At 47.1% G+C, this 16,371-nt stretch overlaps 1 protein-coding gene across 1 annotated transcript in view; it reads right to left on the minus strand.

The window, feature by feature from the left end:
* The window catches only part of foxo3b (forkhead box O3b), a 30,960-nt gene extending 16,074 nt beyond the window's left edge, over positions 1-14,886 (minus strand). The window contains exons 1-2 of the mRNA XM_067241539.1: positions 14,481-14,886; positions 13,398-14,145 (exon numbers count right to left, since the gene is read on the minus strand). Coding sequence (XP_067097640.1) covers positions 13,398-13,955 — 558 coding nt within the window. The 5' untranslated portion in view covers positions 13,956-14,145; positions 14,481-14,886. The remainder of the gene's footprint in view (positions 1-13,397; positions 14,146-14,480) is intronic.
* Between the last annotated feature and the right edge of the window lie 1,485 nt (positions 14,887-16,371).

Consider the following 16,371-nt stretch of genomic DNA (forward strand, 5'->3'; position numbering starts at 1 on the left):
CTGACTACACAGAATGTGGGTCTTTTAACTTGAAATAGCACTGCTGCAGGGGAACTTTTAATGTGAAAGACGCAGCCAGACATGAGTGGAAGGAGTTGTTGCAGAGTCAACTGGAGGGTACTAGACTTTATTTTGTCTGCTTTTTACAGTCTGGTTGTCTGGGTTAGACGACCATAGGGACTGCCTTAGGACTGGCACTTACAGGGGGGGGGGGGCGAATGTGTGTATGTGTCTGCATGCATGAGTGCATATGTGCAGTACAGTATGCCCTGTTTGTGTGTGTGTGTGTGTGTGTGTGTGTGTGAGAGAGAGAGAGAGAGAGAGAGAGAGAGAGAGAGAGAGAGAGAGAGAGAGTCTCCCAAAGGAAGGAGAATTTGGGTTAACGTGAATTATTCACTCTTTGAACTGAGTAAAGCAACTATGAACAGGCTTCTCCTTTGGCCAGACACACATCTAGTATGTGCGCAGACACAAACACACACGTATTGTAGGGGTGGTAGGAGGGGGACATGAGGGTTCTACTGTTGATGGAGTCAGGAAAAAGGGGTTTCCAGTTAAAACAATCTCCTCCCCCTCCTCCCCCTTTCTTTTCTTCTCCTTTCCTGTGTTTCCTCAGTTTCATAGGCTGCCATCCCTCCTCTTATAATTCTGTGGTAACCCCCTACACTCTGAGAACCGACAGCTCGGCTTTCATTCTGTTCTTCTGTTCACTATGGTGTGTGTGTGTGTCTATGGATGTGTGTGACTGAGACTAACTGACACACTGTACTATTGCACCAAAGAGTGCAAACAGGGCACCCCACACTGAGTGATTCCCCTCCCCAGTCTTCACTTCTACCTCACACTCCTCCTCTCTTCCTTTCTTCTTCCTCTCTCCTTTCAACCCCTTGCCTCTCCCTCTCCCTCGCTCCCTCTCTTGCCTCAGTCTCTCTGCTCTCTGTTTGCAAGGCAGAGCTGGAACCAAGCCAATTAACACGGACAGCCCAGCACAGAGCGAACGTGTGGAGGAGGGGAAGTGAGAGGGCGAGAAAAAGAGAAAGAGAGAGAGAGGGTGAGTACAGAGGGAAAAAGAGAGGGTGAAAAAAGTGAGAGAGATAGAGAGACAGAGACAGCAACAGAGCTTAAGGCCTCCGGCCAATCATGGGTGGGGGTGGAGTGCCAGCCAGCCAATGGCAACAGCCTCCTTTGCGGTGCTCTCTCACTGTCTCCGTACAGTTTTCAGTAATCACACAGAGAGAGAGAGAGAGAGAGAGAGAGAGGAGAGAGAGAGAGGAGAGAGAGAGAGAGAGAGAGAGAGAGAGAGAGAGAGAGAGAGAGAGAGAGAGGAGAGAGAGAAGGAAGGAAGGAAGGAAGGAAGGAAGGAAGGAAGGAAGGAAGGAAGGAGAGAAAAGGAGGGAAAAGGAGAGAGAGGGAGGGAGGGAAATAGAGAATGAGAAGGAGAGAGAGGAAAAAGAGAGGGATAGGGAAAAGAGACAGGGAGATAAAAAAGACAGAATGAGAAAGGAGAGGGAAGATAGAGAGGCCTAAGGTGGATAAATAAAGAGTGTGGAGGACAGAGAGAGAGAGAGTGTGGAAGAGTGTGGGAGCTTTATGTAGCCCAGACAGACAAAATAAACGGATATTGCTCACTTTATATCTTTCCTCTCTCTCTCCCCCTCTCGATCCTTCTTTCACAGCCAACGCTACTGCAGACAGACTAGAGCTAATGCTAGCTAATACTAATAAAGACTGGATTAGTGCTCCGTATCTGTCCCTGTTCCTCTGCTTGGCTGAGGCCCAAGACGGGAGTCCTTTCCTGGGCCAGTACAAGCTGTGTACCAGCACTATCATCATCCACATGGAGCTTAAAGACCAACAACCAAATATACCAACTATAAACATCCTAAAGAGAGAGCTTAACTTGTAGCCATGGCATTAGCCCTCATGGGAACACTTAAGGCTTCATATATTCACAACCCTTATAGTTACAGCCATCACTGGTACATACCCCTCACTGGTATATAACCCTCAATAGTCCATACCCCTCACTGGTACATAACCCTCACTGGTCCATAACCCTCACTGGTTCGTACCCCTCACTGGTACATAACCCTCATTGGTCCATAACCCTCACTGGTCCATACCCCTCACTGGTACATAACCCTCACTGGTCCATACCCCTCACTGGTACATAACCCTCACTTACAGTCAGAGATGTGCAAACTTAACTGTAGACTAGAACAGAAACTTGTGAATTCAAAAGGAACAGACAGCTGTTCTGCATACTGACACATTCTACCCCCACACACATACCACTTCCAATGTTAAACCACTACAAAGACTATGCTGGCATTAAGGGCATTCTTGATACAAGAGGGCAAAGAGAGTTCAAACAGAGGCTGGCTGACACAAACACACACAAACACACATGTACACACCTAACAGCTATAATGAAACCGGTTTCTCTGTCTCATCCAGTCCATTCTATAGCTCTATTTCATTTGTTTCTATTGTGTTCTATAAGTACTAATACTTTCTCCAACCACAGGAGACAGGAAGGAAAAGAGGAACAGAAGTCAGAGTAGAAAAGGGAAAGATTAACAGAAGGAGCAGGATGGTGTGGGAATGAGGGAGGGGGAGGGAGGGGGGAGTATGAGGCACACTAACCCATATTTAAAGAGATGGACACCTATACTGTTCTCACACAGCTGAGACTGGGCTAGGAATGATGGATTATGGGTGAGAGAGAGGAGACACGCACACGCGCACACACACACACACACACACATTGCCCTCCAGAGGGAGAGAGAAAAGATGGATTTGTATCAATGAAGCACACAAACACACATGCACATGCAGCAATACACACTCATATAAACGGTCTCTCACACACAAAAACAGACCTAATCTTTCACCCTCTAAAATATACACACACCATACACATATAATCACGCTGGTTCCTTCTCACCTACAAACACAAACATGACGTTCTCTCATAGACCACACACACACACATGGAGACACAATGTAAATTAATCAGACTAAAAGCCTTTCAGAGAAGCCGTGATGTCATTGCACTATGATAATCACATATTCTCTCTCCTTCACTCACCTCCCCCTACCTCTCTCCTTTTCCTTCGCTTTCTCCCTACTTCTCACACTGTTTCTATATCTCTCTCTCTCTCCCTCTCTCTTTCTATTTCTCCCTTCCTCCCACCTCCTCCCCCCCCCCCCGCTCTCTCTCTCTCTCTCTCTCTCTCTCTCTCTCTCTCTCTCTCTCTCTCTCTCTCTCTCTCTCTCTCTCCACCCCCCAGGCATATCACTCAATAGCTCAACATATCGGTGTGGGCTCCATGAATAATGCAGAGCTGGACTGGAGTGCTCACATGAAAATGGATTCCTGACCGATATTGACCCGTCAACATGAAAAACACACGCAGCTCTCCAACTGCAAGCACTACTGTGTTTAGATCATTACAGAGAGGGAGAGGAAATAAAGTGATGAAGCGAGAGAGAGAAAGAGAGAGAGTGTAGTGCTGTGGTACAGGTGAAGTGTTCTTGTGGACAACCGTAAACATCTGGAGACCACTTCAGAACAAAGACGCCCTGAAAGCTCTGGCTACTGGATTCACCCATCCCTCTCAGTCTTTGTCTCTTCTTCTCCCTCTCTCTTCCTTTCTCCTTCTCCATCTGCCTCTCTCTGTAACTAAACCGGACAGTAGTAATCCATGGCCTGCTTGGAGCAGGTGGAGGCCAGGGCTCGCAGGTCCCTGGCACTACAGGCTGGAGGAGCCAGATGTAATCCAGCATCACGTGAGGCCTGCTGCACTACAGCTGCACTGTGAGGACAACATGGAGTCCCTGGTGAAACATCTGCTCCTTTCTGACCATAGGACCAGCAGGACGAGCAGCCATTATAAAAGACTTAGAACCCGGTGTGTGTGTGTGTGTGTGTGTGTGTACGCGCGCAATGCATGTATGTGTTCAAGTGTATGTTTGTTGGAGAGAGGAGACTGGTCCCCATGGAGATTACAACCCCCTGGTTACATGAGCACTCATGCACTGTAAAATATACACAGCCCCCCCACCCACCCCCCATGGCTTGAAAAGAGAGATGGAGAAGTTGAGGGGAGGAGGGGGTGGAAACAATGAAGAGGAAGGGGGAGATAGTGGGGGAGCAGATAGTAGCATTAGAATGAACAGGACATGAGAAAGAGTCTGAAGAAAAAGACAGTGTGAAGGAAAGAAAAAAAGAGTGATCGTAGGAGAGGTATGAAGAATGGAGGGAGGGGAGGGAGGGAGGGCAGGGTAGAGGGGAAAGGAGAGAAGGCAGAGAGAAAAGAGTGAGTAAGTAGGCGAGGGGCCCTCAGAAGTCACCCCATGTCACCAGAACTGCGCCTCAAGACAGAAAATGAAAGAGGAGGAGGGAGGGAGGGAGGGAGGGAGGGAGGGAGGGTGGGATGGATGGAGAAGTGTGGATGTCTTTGGGTTACAATGTGCAACAGCTGAAGCCAGGGTTTCCCGCTCCCAACCGTCCCTTACACTGTCGACACACGCACACACACACACACACACACACACACACACACACAGTACATTCATGGATAACATAAAGCCTTCAACATGGGGCCCCTCAATGCAGAGAGGACTGTGTGTGCGTGCGAGTGGAGGATTATGTGTGAGGGTATGTTAGTGTGTTCATTTTGAGGCCAGGCCCTATATGATGTGTATATGGTGTTACAGTCTCAGATGATGAAATGGAGAGTGTGTTTGTAACACAATGCTAATGACTCACCTGGCTCCAGATCACTCTGCTTAACACATTTGCGTGAGTGTGTGTGTGTGTGCTCGTGTACTAAACAGTCCTCCAGCACCTTAGACATTTTGAGGACATAGATGTTAAGGTCAGTGTCAATGCTCTCATGTTCTCTGTACTGATGCATTCGAGACTAGTATTGATTGACAATACTAGAGTATTTGATTGACAGATGGCCTTCACCCTGGTGGTGGGGTGTAGGGACTGAAGGGAGGGAGGGATGGGGGAAGGGATGGATGAACAGCTAGGGGAGAGGAGCAGACAAAAAGGTTGGCTGGTTTCACGAAAAGAAGGATCAATAGAGGAAAAGAGAAACATATCAAAAGACTAAGAGAGAGAGAAAAACAGAGAGAAAGAGAAAAGAAAGAAGACAGAGTGAGAGAGGTGCGTAAAACAGACTCAATATCTGAGCAGAGAAGCACCCTCTGTCCTTGGGCTCTGGAGCATTTCTGCCCCCATAAGCAATGACCCAATGTCCCCCCACCACCCCACACTCTCTATCACACTCTCTCTCTCACCCCCACTCACCTCACTTCCACTACCATAACCAAGTAGCAAACAGCGTCGCCGTGAGAAAGGGAGGGAGAGTAGAGGGAGAGAGCGGAGAGAGAGGGAGAGAGAGAGAGAGAGGAGAGAGAGAGAGAGATAGAGAAATAAAGAGAGAAGAGAGAGATGAGAGAGAGAGAGGAGAGAGAGAGAACAAAGAGAAGTAAAGGAGCCTCACTTGAGCCATGTAATCTGGTTCCCTCTGTGTCGGAATGCAATCTCAAGTGCAACAGAACACACACCGCTGGGGGCAACGCATGAATAGGGTAAGGGCATACGCTTCAACCATGAATAGTACAGGGGGGGGGGGGGGGGGGGGGGCAACCAAAACAATACCATGGGTCATGAATAGAAAAAACCCTTCATCTGAGTTACTCGGTCAAAGGTCAATAAAAGTTAAACATTAAACAGTCCAATTTCATAAAGGTTTGAATTTACAAATAGCTACAATAAGGTATATCATTAATTTTACTGCGTTAGGTCTCCTACTGAACGAGGGGGAAGTCCAGCCTGTCCTCCATATCTCCATTCTGGACAGATATATCTATAGCTACTGGGCTGAAGGTCAAACCAAAACCAATCCATGGGCTTATTCATGTGAGCAAACACAGGGAGCAATTATGGTTGTCCCAGATCTCCTGACCCATATCTCACCTCATAAAGAACCACAGGTGTGCAAACACACAGGTGCATGAGGCCCTGTAAAAGAGGGCAGACAAGACAGGCAGGAGGAGGGCAGGATGAGGAAGTGAGGGAGGAGGGAAGGGAAGCAGAGAAGAAGGATAGATGGATAGAAGAGTGGAAGAGGGGAGGAGAAGGACGAGGAGGAATAGGAGAGCCTCATAGGAGGTTCCTCATGGGACAATTCATGATTAAGAGCAGTCTCAGGATGGTTAAAGGGAGACGGTAGAACAAGGGGCTGTTTTAGAGTCAGATTATGTTTCATTTCCTAATTGTTTAGGGTCTAGGTTGAGACACTCTGAAACTGATTCTTGATCTGATGAAGATCTGTCCAAATTAGATTCCAATGCTTAAAAAATACTACAGATTGAGTTCAATATTGGGAATATATCAATATTAATATTAAAGTGGACAACAATGAGTTTGTGACAGAGTTTGTCTGTTTTTCCTTCTGCTTGATGATGACCTTGATGTTGTGTAACATGATGGTAGATTTCAGAATATCAACACATGTTAAACACATGCAAATGACCCCTTGAATACAAGGGACTTTGCCCTGGCTTTCCACCACATTGCTTTGTCTTAGAGATGCCGGCATGCACACATGGGTGCACATCACACACACACACACACACACACACAAACACAGACACACCTTTGATGGAAGTTATTACCATAAGCTTGCACTCTCTGTTCTGTAGTGTTCAGTGCCTTTACAATGGCTCTCCTTCATCCCCTGATCCATCCAAACACACACACACACACACACACATTCTCAGCCTCATTCCTAAAGTCCTGCGACGCTGTAGATCTGACTTCCTCAAGTTGAAGGCTCAGTGTGAAGCATATGGCCCTCCATGATTCCAAGGTATAGATTGTCTGGGACAACCCCCTCTGCCCCCCCCTGTCCTATACATGACACACACTTCACACACTAGGTATGGACTGCCCCTGTCATGTTGACTCCAAAACACATCTCAACACAGGGAAGGAGGGTGGCCGTACACATCCACCAGTACGACCTGAAACCCATCAGCATGAGTGTGTGTGAGTGGCAGATACCACATATCAGATCATATTGAGCCTATACCACTATGAAAGGAAGATAGAGATAGAGAGTGAAAGATCAGTTTCTCTCTCCCTCTCTCTCTCTCTCTCTCTCTCTCTCTCTCTCTCTCTCTCTCTCTCTCTCTCTCTCTCTCTCTCTGATGTGAAAGTGCACAAAGTATGTCATATTTCATTAATCTCTCCTCATCAGTCTCTCTCTCTCTCATTCACCCCGACACAAAAAGCTAGCTTTGTTGTAGTCAATTAAATCGTAATCAGGAACAATTGAACCCCCTCTCCAGCCACCCATCAGGAGGCCAGGCGTGGCCACTGTGTAGAGTGGGGTAATTGAAGGAGACAGGCTTGCAAGAAAAACAAATTAAAGTTTTAAAACCCTGGGTCAAGACAAATTCAGAAATGATAACTTTAATTCACTCACTCGCGGGTGAAGGGCGGATGGTTGACAGACCAGGGGGGGGGGGGGGGGGGGGGGGGGGGGGGCATCGTAACTGCCAGATTGTGTATCTTCACAGCCACAGCTCTGCCCCCACCCCTCCACACACACACACATGATTCCATCACCCAACCACCCCTCTCCCTCTTTTAACCCCTGTCCCCCACTGGTGTGTGTGATTAATCAAATATGAACATGTCTGGGCTCTGGGGGAGGTGGGGTGTAGGAGAGAGCCATTAGATTAGATAGATTACAGTGGGGGAGGAGAGGAGGGGGGGTAAACAGAGGAGGGGAGGAGGAAAGGAAGAAAAAAGGTAGGATATAGGAGAAAAGGAAAAGAGGAGAGGAAGGGAAAAGAAGAGAAAAGAGGAGAATAGAGTGGAGGAGCAGAAGAGCAGAGAGGAGGAGAAAGAAAGAAGAGGGGGAAGGGTTTATCATACATGGGGCCACTTCAGCAATGTGGTTATCAGACACCAAGAAGCTAGGCAGTTGGGAAGGTATATGCAGTTCCACTGTGCGTGAGTGTCTATCTGCATATCCTTTATCAGAGGGTGACGTTATGATCAGCTGTCACCCAAACTAAAGGTTGTTCCCAGTCGCTAGCCTGTTTTGACTGCAAACCTACTGTTGCCACTGTGACCACCAACAACACCCCCCCCCCCCCCGGAACACAGAAACACACACACTCCCCAGTCAGAAAGTACCAGTCGAAGAGTGGAGCAGAGGCGACCTCAGCGTCGCGTGACTCCTTTTATAGTGTGTTCCATCATCCCCAGAGCACAGTGGATGGGGAGGGGGGAATGTGTATATAGATGTGTATGTATCGGAGGGTGGTAGTGTTTTACGATGTGTAGGGGTAGAGGGTATATTAATGTGTTTGCGGCTGGGGGGTGAGTGGTTAGTGTGTGTGTGTGTGTGTGTGTGTGTGTGTGTGTGTGTGTGTGTGAGAGTGAGTGTGTGTAAAAGGGTATGTTAGTGTAACGGTGTGTATGAATGACACATTATTCAGCTCATCTTCATGGCGCCACAGATACTGACTCACACATACACAAGGATGGATAGAATAAGACAAAGACACAAACCCATGCACACACACACACAGAAGATAAGAGAGTGCTAAGCTGTCATTAACAGGTCATTAGGGAGGCTTGTGCAGCTCCTCACAACTCTGCTCAGGCCCTTCCCAGAAACACTTCCTGCCTTGTGTTAGCCACTTCCTGTTTGATGTAAACAAAACATCAGAAGCAGCTAAAAATAAAGTATGATCAACTATTATACTGAGCATGATATGTCACACTCAGACCAGCCACAGAGTTCATGTTTAACATAAATATGCCTTCTTTAAAGAGGGAGATCTAATGCACACACAGACACACGCTGACGTAGTTTGGCAGCATGCGTTAATAAAGCCAGTCATTGCGGTGTGTAATCAGCATGTGAGACATGGGAGTGATTGTGTCTGAGATCCTATCTAAGGCTTGGCTCCTCCACATGACACGCCGAGGACAAACGCACACAGACAGACACGCAAACACAAGCATACACACACAAGCAGCCACACAGGCATACGCATACACACTCACACACAAAAGCACAAGCATACAGAGATCAGGAAAGGAACCACCCCAAGGGAGGGATAGAGAGAAAGAAAGAGAGGGAAAGAGAGGGAGAGAAATATGAGGAAGGAGAGAAAATAAAGAGAGTGAGAGAAGGAGACAGGGTAAGCCTACAGCCAAGAACAAGCTCTTAAAAATTAATACAGTGATGTGAATTAATCCAAAGTGCATTGAATAATTGAGAAGCACCTCTTGTAGAGAGCGCCGCAGATCGGACGAAGTGACACGAGCAGAAGCAACTCCGGGACAGCTCCAAAAAAGAAAAAAAGATCTTGGCTGTTTTTACATCAGTTTGGTCATGTAGAGTGGACACACACTATAGACATAGACACACATACACACACATATATAAAAAAACACAAACATACACAGGAAGGTGTGTGGCATCACACAGATTTGTCAGCTGGGTAAATGTTCGCCTCTCCCACCATACCTGAACTACAAACATGACCTCATCAGACAATGACCAACCTCTCCCTGGCCTTCTCCTGCCTTGTGTGCGTCTTCACCAGACAGACAAACAGACAGACAGACTTCAGCATGTGAAGTCAAACTGAAAGGCTTCGGTCCTTGGGCATTCTTATTAAAATTGGCAATTGACTGGACCAGAGCCTACAATTGAGCCTTGTGGGACACCAGCCCTGACTGGTGACACTATTTAGATAATGCTTGAGTGAATCGGTTCCGATAACCTCACAACCCACCCACCCACCCCCCCCCAACAAACTCTTAGACCCCCCCGCCCCCCTCTTACCCCCTCCACATGACTCTATTAGGAAATTGTTGCCAGGGGTTCGCTGTAATACACCTCTTTCGAGCAAAGCTTGTTAATCTCCCCACAACTAACCCTTACCCCCCTTCTCTCTCTTCCTTCTCTCTATCTCTCTTTCCTCTCTCACACTCACATCCTCTTTCCTTGCCTTTTTCTCTTCAACCCCTCCTTAAACCCCTATCTTTGGAAAGGGGAGGGGGGCGTGCTCAATCATGCTCACACACAAACACACCATACCAGAACGTTTCTTATTATCTATGTAATCGGATTCTGTATGTTTGAAACTAGCCATGGGTGACTGACATTTTTTGGGGTGTGTGTAGGGGGGATTTCTCTGACTCAAACACTGGCATCAACTGCTCTTCCTACAAGCTCCCCTACAATGTCACTCCTCTCTAAGGGACACTGGGAGGGACAACATTTCAAACCCTAATGGCTTTCTGTTATATTACCCCCCACACACACACACACACACACACACACACACATACACACACACACACACACACACATACACACACTCCTACTCCCAAACCCCCCCCCCTCCCTCTCATAGGTAGCCTAATCACTCTGGGGCTGAGTCTGGACCCCTGCAGACATTGAGAATGAATGGTAGAGAGGACCATTAAAATGATAATCACCTCTGATGATATTTTATAGGGGTTTGCTTTCAGTGTTGTGCCAGACAATGGAGAGGGGTGGGGGGGGGGCAGGAGGGTGATGGAGGGCAGGTTCAGGTTGTGTGTGTATGTGTCTATGTATGTACGTGTGTGTGTGAGCATGAGGGGGTATCGTTGGCAGAATCAGAGGTGTAAAGGTTTGACTAAACAAAGACAATACGCTGACGATCATTACCTGTTCCTGTCTTAGAGATGGAACATGAGCTCTCATACGGCCCATTAACACCATGCTGAATGAATGAAACATGACTCATACGTGTATTTATTTTGAAATTATGAATTATGAATGAATTTTCTTCATGTCACTGTCAGTCCAGAGTCACACACAAACAAACAATATGCAAACACACACACAATCTATATTTTAACACACACATGCATAGATACATACACAGACTAAGTGTGCAAACAAACTTATTGTATTATGGATCTGATCATGTCCATTCTGGAATGTATGTAGTACACATGACAGACCACAACATACATATCTCATATTAGGTGTGTTTCTCTGCATATGTTTGTTTATTTACGAACAGTGTGTGTGTGTGTGTGCTGGTGTGTATTTCTAGGTGAGTGTGGCGTGTGTTACATAACTGAGTCTACGCCTGAGTCCCACAGCTGTTGAATCGTCCGGGCGACGAGCAGGGTGGCATTGCATCAGGGTTAATAACACCCAGGCACAAAGTTCACTGGAGCACAGCCAGGAACACACACACAGACACACAGACACACACGCATAGACAATCTCCCTCTCTCAAGCACACATACACACAAATGTAGAAGCACATATGAAGACACACACTTGACTGCATTTCAGGCAGGTTTACAGGCTCTATTTTGGGCTCCCAGCCTCTCCAGCACAGCCACACACCACTAACACTCTAGTACACATTTCAGCAGCTCCCAGCTAGTCCTGGCCCTCCAGGCTACTGTTGCCTCCCTGAGAAAACCTGGCTTGACTGTCTGTCTGGAGACAGAAACTTCAGACAAACACCAACTTCTTTCTGTTTTGTCATTCATTAATATAATTCATGGAAATATGCTTGTATTGATTGTGAACTGACTTGCACACACATATTTTAGTACGACATAGGCCAACAAAATTGAATATTGTTTACAACTTTGAAATAATGGATGTCTGTGGGAAGAGGTTTAGAATGAGTTGGTGACTGAATCAAAGAGGTGACATGTTTAGAGACACTGTTTAAGATGGATGACAACAGGCTTAACTGCTTTTTCAGAGCAGATTTGTTTGACAGAGATGTCTGGCCTGAACCTCACGTGTCCCTCTAAGCTCCCTGAGCTGAGGAACCTTGAGAATTTCTGAGAAAGAGATAAATAAATAAAACAGGCTCTGAGGGAAAACAAAACGCACAGTAGCCTATCCGTGGCATACAGAATTGTGCACCTGGCATGATCTGCTTTCTAGTTTCATATGTGGTGGTACTAATGCCAGAAGGCACTATAATGTAGAGACAATGGTTATCTTAGACTTCTGAACCGTAGCCTTGTCACGACGAAGACAATCTTGCGCTTCCATAGGAACAGCTCATACGCATATGCGGTTTCGTAGCGCTTTATTGGGCGCGCGCAACTACGCACACCAGGCTATACCTGCTTGGAGAGCATGCATGGTTGTGCTCACGCGCCTCCGATCATTGCGCAAATATGATCGTAGTAATTTAAGCCTGATAGGAATTTAGACGATATTTCGAAAGCAACAGCTGGAGTGTGTGCTCCAATTGTGTAATGGCAGAACTGTAAAATAAACTTGTGGGGTGGGAGGTATAGTAAGGACATCTCTACGTTACCCAGCTCTGGGTTTAATAACAGCCCTCGTCTGAAACTCGAGCCCTTAACCCTTCTGGCCTTCATGCCCAAAATTCCCAAGCGTCAGCCCTGCGGGGTGACAATGAACGTGGCCTTGGTGTAGTTCAATCCTTTTGGAGCGCATGACCCTACAGACCTCTCACCGCCAGAGCTCAGCCATAACTCATGCTAAAGCTTCTACGGCGACCAGAACTTATTCCCCAGGACACCTCCACCCCCTCTCTCTCCCTCTCTCTCTCTCTCTCTCTCTCTCTCTGGCTGGTGTCCATGTGTCTAGCCCACTCCTGCCGCCTCGGCCCTGGCGACCAGAACATTCTTTTGGAAGGTAGTCTTTCTTCTAGCCTATTCGGGCCCGCTAACCCAACCTCACGGTAGAGTGCTTATGCAATTCCCTGCAGGATCAACAACCTTGGCCGTACCTGGCCCTGGCCCTGGCCTTGTCAACGTTTACATAACAAATAGGCCTATAGGACGAGATTCTGCCCCTGTGGCCCTGGTCACTGACAGGTTCCTGACTACAGAAAGGCTAAATGCCTTTTCTGATCGGTTAAGCCATATGATATTAATAGCCTAACTGTTTTATCATTCGTTCAAGCTTAATATTCAAGTATTGTTTACCTGCGGGTGTTGCAGAGTGGATCATTTGCAGTACAGTACATTGCCTTATGTAATTGCATCCTAAACCAATTGAGTCAATCCAAATAGCCTACTTGTAGGCAGCGGTTATACCTTCTGTTCTGTCAGGGTGGTTAGAACGTTGACAGTTCGGTTTGATTTGCCATGTGACAGTACCGCACTTTAAATTGTGGTCATGCGAACAGTCCACCCACTTCCAAAAAAAGTGAGAAAGAAAGTGAGTGAAAGACTGTGAGCGTGTGTATGCGCGAGAGCACTAATCGCGATCCACATGTGTTTCTTATTATTGTTGTTGTTTAGCTAACACGGGGAGAAGGAGGGGGCAGCGTTTGTAACATACCTTCCACCCAGCCGAGCTGTTGCTGTCGCCTTTGTCTTTGAAGTACGGCACACATCTCACCATCCAGTCGTAGATCTGTGACAGGGTGAGTCTCTTGTCTGGCGTGCTCTCTATGGCTTTGGTGATCAGGTCGGCGTAAGACAGATTCCCCCACGCATTCCGGCGCGACGAAGACTTCCGAGGAGTCTGCTGCGCTCCCGGACCGTTGGTGTTCAGAGCGCCCGAGGTAGCCGTGGGGGAGTGAGAGGAAAGCGGGGAGCCTCCGTTTTCCTGGCTGAGGGAGGCGAGCAGTCCTTCTGCTACGGGACTGCTGCTGCTCTGGTCCTCCACAGTCACGCTGGAGCCATTGACATTGATGCACATAGAAGTGGCATTGTCCTCTTCATCGTCCTCTTCCTCCGGTATGATATCCGTGTCATGGCTCTCCGGTTTAGCCGCGTTTGACTCGGGTCTTGGCAACGGCCAGGTACATGATCTCGGCCGTTTCTGTGGTTCGAAGTCTGGATCTATCGCCACGTCCAGGTCAGATAAAGGCTCAGGGTCTGGAACCTCGGCCATCTCCTTCACTCACTCGCACGTTCCCGCTTGCCCGTTGATAAAGTCAATAGATAAGAAGTGGAGAGCTGTCAAAGTCGCATTCCATGAATGCGCGTCCCCGCTCTTTGTTACAGTTCAAGACAAGCAGCGGCGAAAGGCCACTGAAAACTGAACTGAGCTGAGAACTGAACGCTGGTTGAAATATAAGTCCCTGAAGAAAAACCAGAACAAGCACCAAACACAAAGATTAGGACTTTAAACCACGGTCGGAAATATTGCTATTGATAGAGAATGCTATAGATAAAGCATTCACGTGGGTAGACAATTCCCACACTAGACGAGGGATACTTTAGACATAATAAAGTAATTGCAATATAAAAGTCTTCTTTCCAGTAATGAGCCTAACTTGCATCAATTGGCCTAGGCTACGCTACATTAGTCATGTACGCCACAATGTATCACTAAGCTTGCTCTTCAGTTAGAGAATAGCACCTCTGCGTTCAAGCTCAAATCAAGCACCAAAGTAACGTAATCGAATACACCTACTTGAAATACCCTCGTCAATGGCCACTGAGAAAGTGGCAAAACGTCATCACACTGGATGGAGCACTCTCCGGGAACAATCCAGACGCTCTGGTGCGCGAGGTGCCGCGGAGAAAAACCCTGCTCTGCACGGTCACTGCGCGCTGTATACAGAGGAACAACGAGCGACTAATTCCTGCATCGCTCCATACCTCTTGTCTTTGCCATCACGGTTACAATTTTCCTTTCTCTCCCAAATCCTTCTTATAAAAGACTAGGTTAAAGAAAAAAAAGATTCGTTTGTTGTCAGTGTCAATAGAAAAAAACGAAGGTATCCGAGAATGATGTGGTCAGTCTACCGTAGTAACCTTTACCGAAGGAATCGTGAAATTATAGAACGCTGTGTAAAATAAGAGTGCACTATCTCAGGCTTAGTACACAAACACACAAATGTATCTACTTTGCACATTCCGTCTAGTGGCTGTCTTCAACAAGCTCAAAGTTATACAGCAGTAATAGCAGGGATTACGTTGCAACCGCCGCGTAACAGACCAGCCCCCTCAAACCCGTGAATGGGATCGCCTTTTAAAGAGACAAGGGCCTGGATTCCATCTACAGTAGGCTACAGTACATCAACCTAGACATGTTGGGGCTTGTAAATGTGTGTGAGGAACGCACGTCTTGACATGTCGACGGACAGGCACAGACATAGAACGTTTAACACAAAACAACCATATGCAGATATAGGTAATATACGTTTGGACAGACTATATCGACTTGTTAGGTGGAAAGCACATTGATTTAAAAGATAGTAGGATCGTGTCATAGGGACAATGCTGCGTACATGATTAGATAGGGGTGGATCAATTGTTATTAAGACAGTTATATGTTGCATTCGTACATGTTTATACAATCAGGATATAGTTGTAACAGGTGTCCTATGCCCTCCATGTGTAACAGCCGTTTGGGAACAGAGTGTATTGATCAACAGAAGACTAGTGCGACTCACAAGCATAGCCTTGTTGTGTGAATCGTTGACAGGTGTTCCCCCACGCTTTATTTGTCTTGACACCCCATTTGAACGTTTTGATAGCTTGTACCTTTAATACATAAACGTGCCTGTCATTCAACCTCGTTAGCGCGCCCAGGTCACACCCCCTTTCAAACTGGCCAGACCTCCTAGAGCCCATGACGTCATGTCATTTTAAAGAGAGATAAGGGAAGACATCCTATACATTCCCCTGTCCTCCTGTCAGTGATGCTCCTCCCACACCCCCACCTAGCCTACCTACCAAAACACCAGCAGCAGCCGACTAAGTCTTTGTTCCCAAGGAGATGTTTTGCGAGGTGCGCGTCTTCGTCGTGCACCCGATCTCTCTCTGTAGAGGAATGCGCGCACCCCACCTGTGTGCAAGAGTCATCGATGGACGCGAGGAAAGCACTCGCTGTGATTAAGATCTTAACAACAACAAAGAACGATAAACTAGACGCAAGAGTGTTTCTGTTCAAATGTATTCTATTAAAATAAAGGTGATTCGATAACCATGCTTAATGACGTGTAGCACTGCACACACACATACCCAAGCGCACACACAAGCAGGCGTGTGCACGCACACACACGCATAGACACACATGCTTCTCTTTGTCCCCCTCTGCCTGCCTGATACAGCACTTTGGCCATACCATAGTAAAAAACTAACTGAGGAGAGATGGAGGGATGAACGGATTGATGGATAAAGAGATAAATGGATGGATGGTTGGACAGGTAGACAGGTGCATGGGCAACAATCCACTCCTCGATGATATTTTATGTCAGTCAAAGGCGAAGCACATGGAGCCCTCAACACCCCAAGAAGAGAGATGGAGTGAAACAGAGAGAGGGTATAGAGAGAAAGAAATACAGGTAGAAATCAAC

Source organism: Osmerus mordax, chromosome 8, assembly GCF_038355195.1.
Source record: "Osmerus mordax isolate fOsmMor3 chromosome 8, fOsmMor3.pri, whole genome shotgun sequence".
Lineage (NCBI taxonomy): Eukaryota > Metazoa > Chordata > Actinopteri > Osmeriformes > Osmeridae > Osmerus > Osmerus mordax.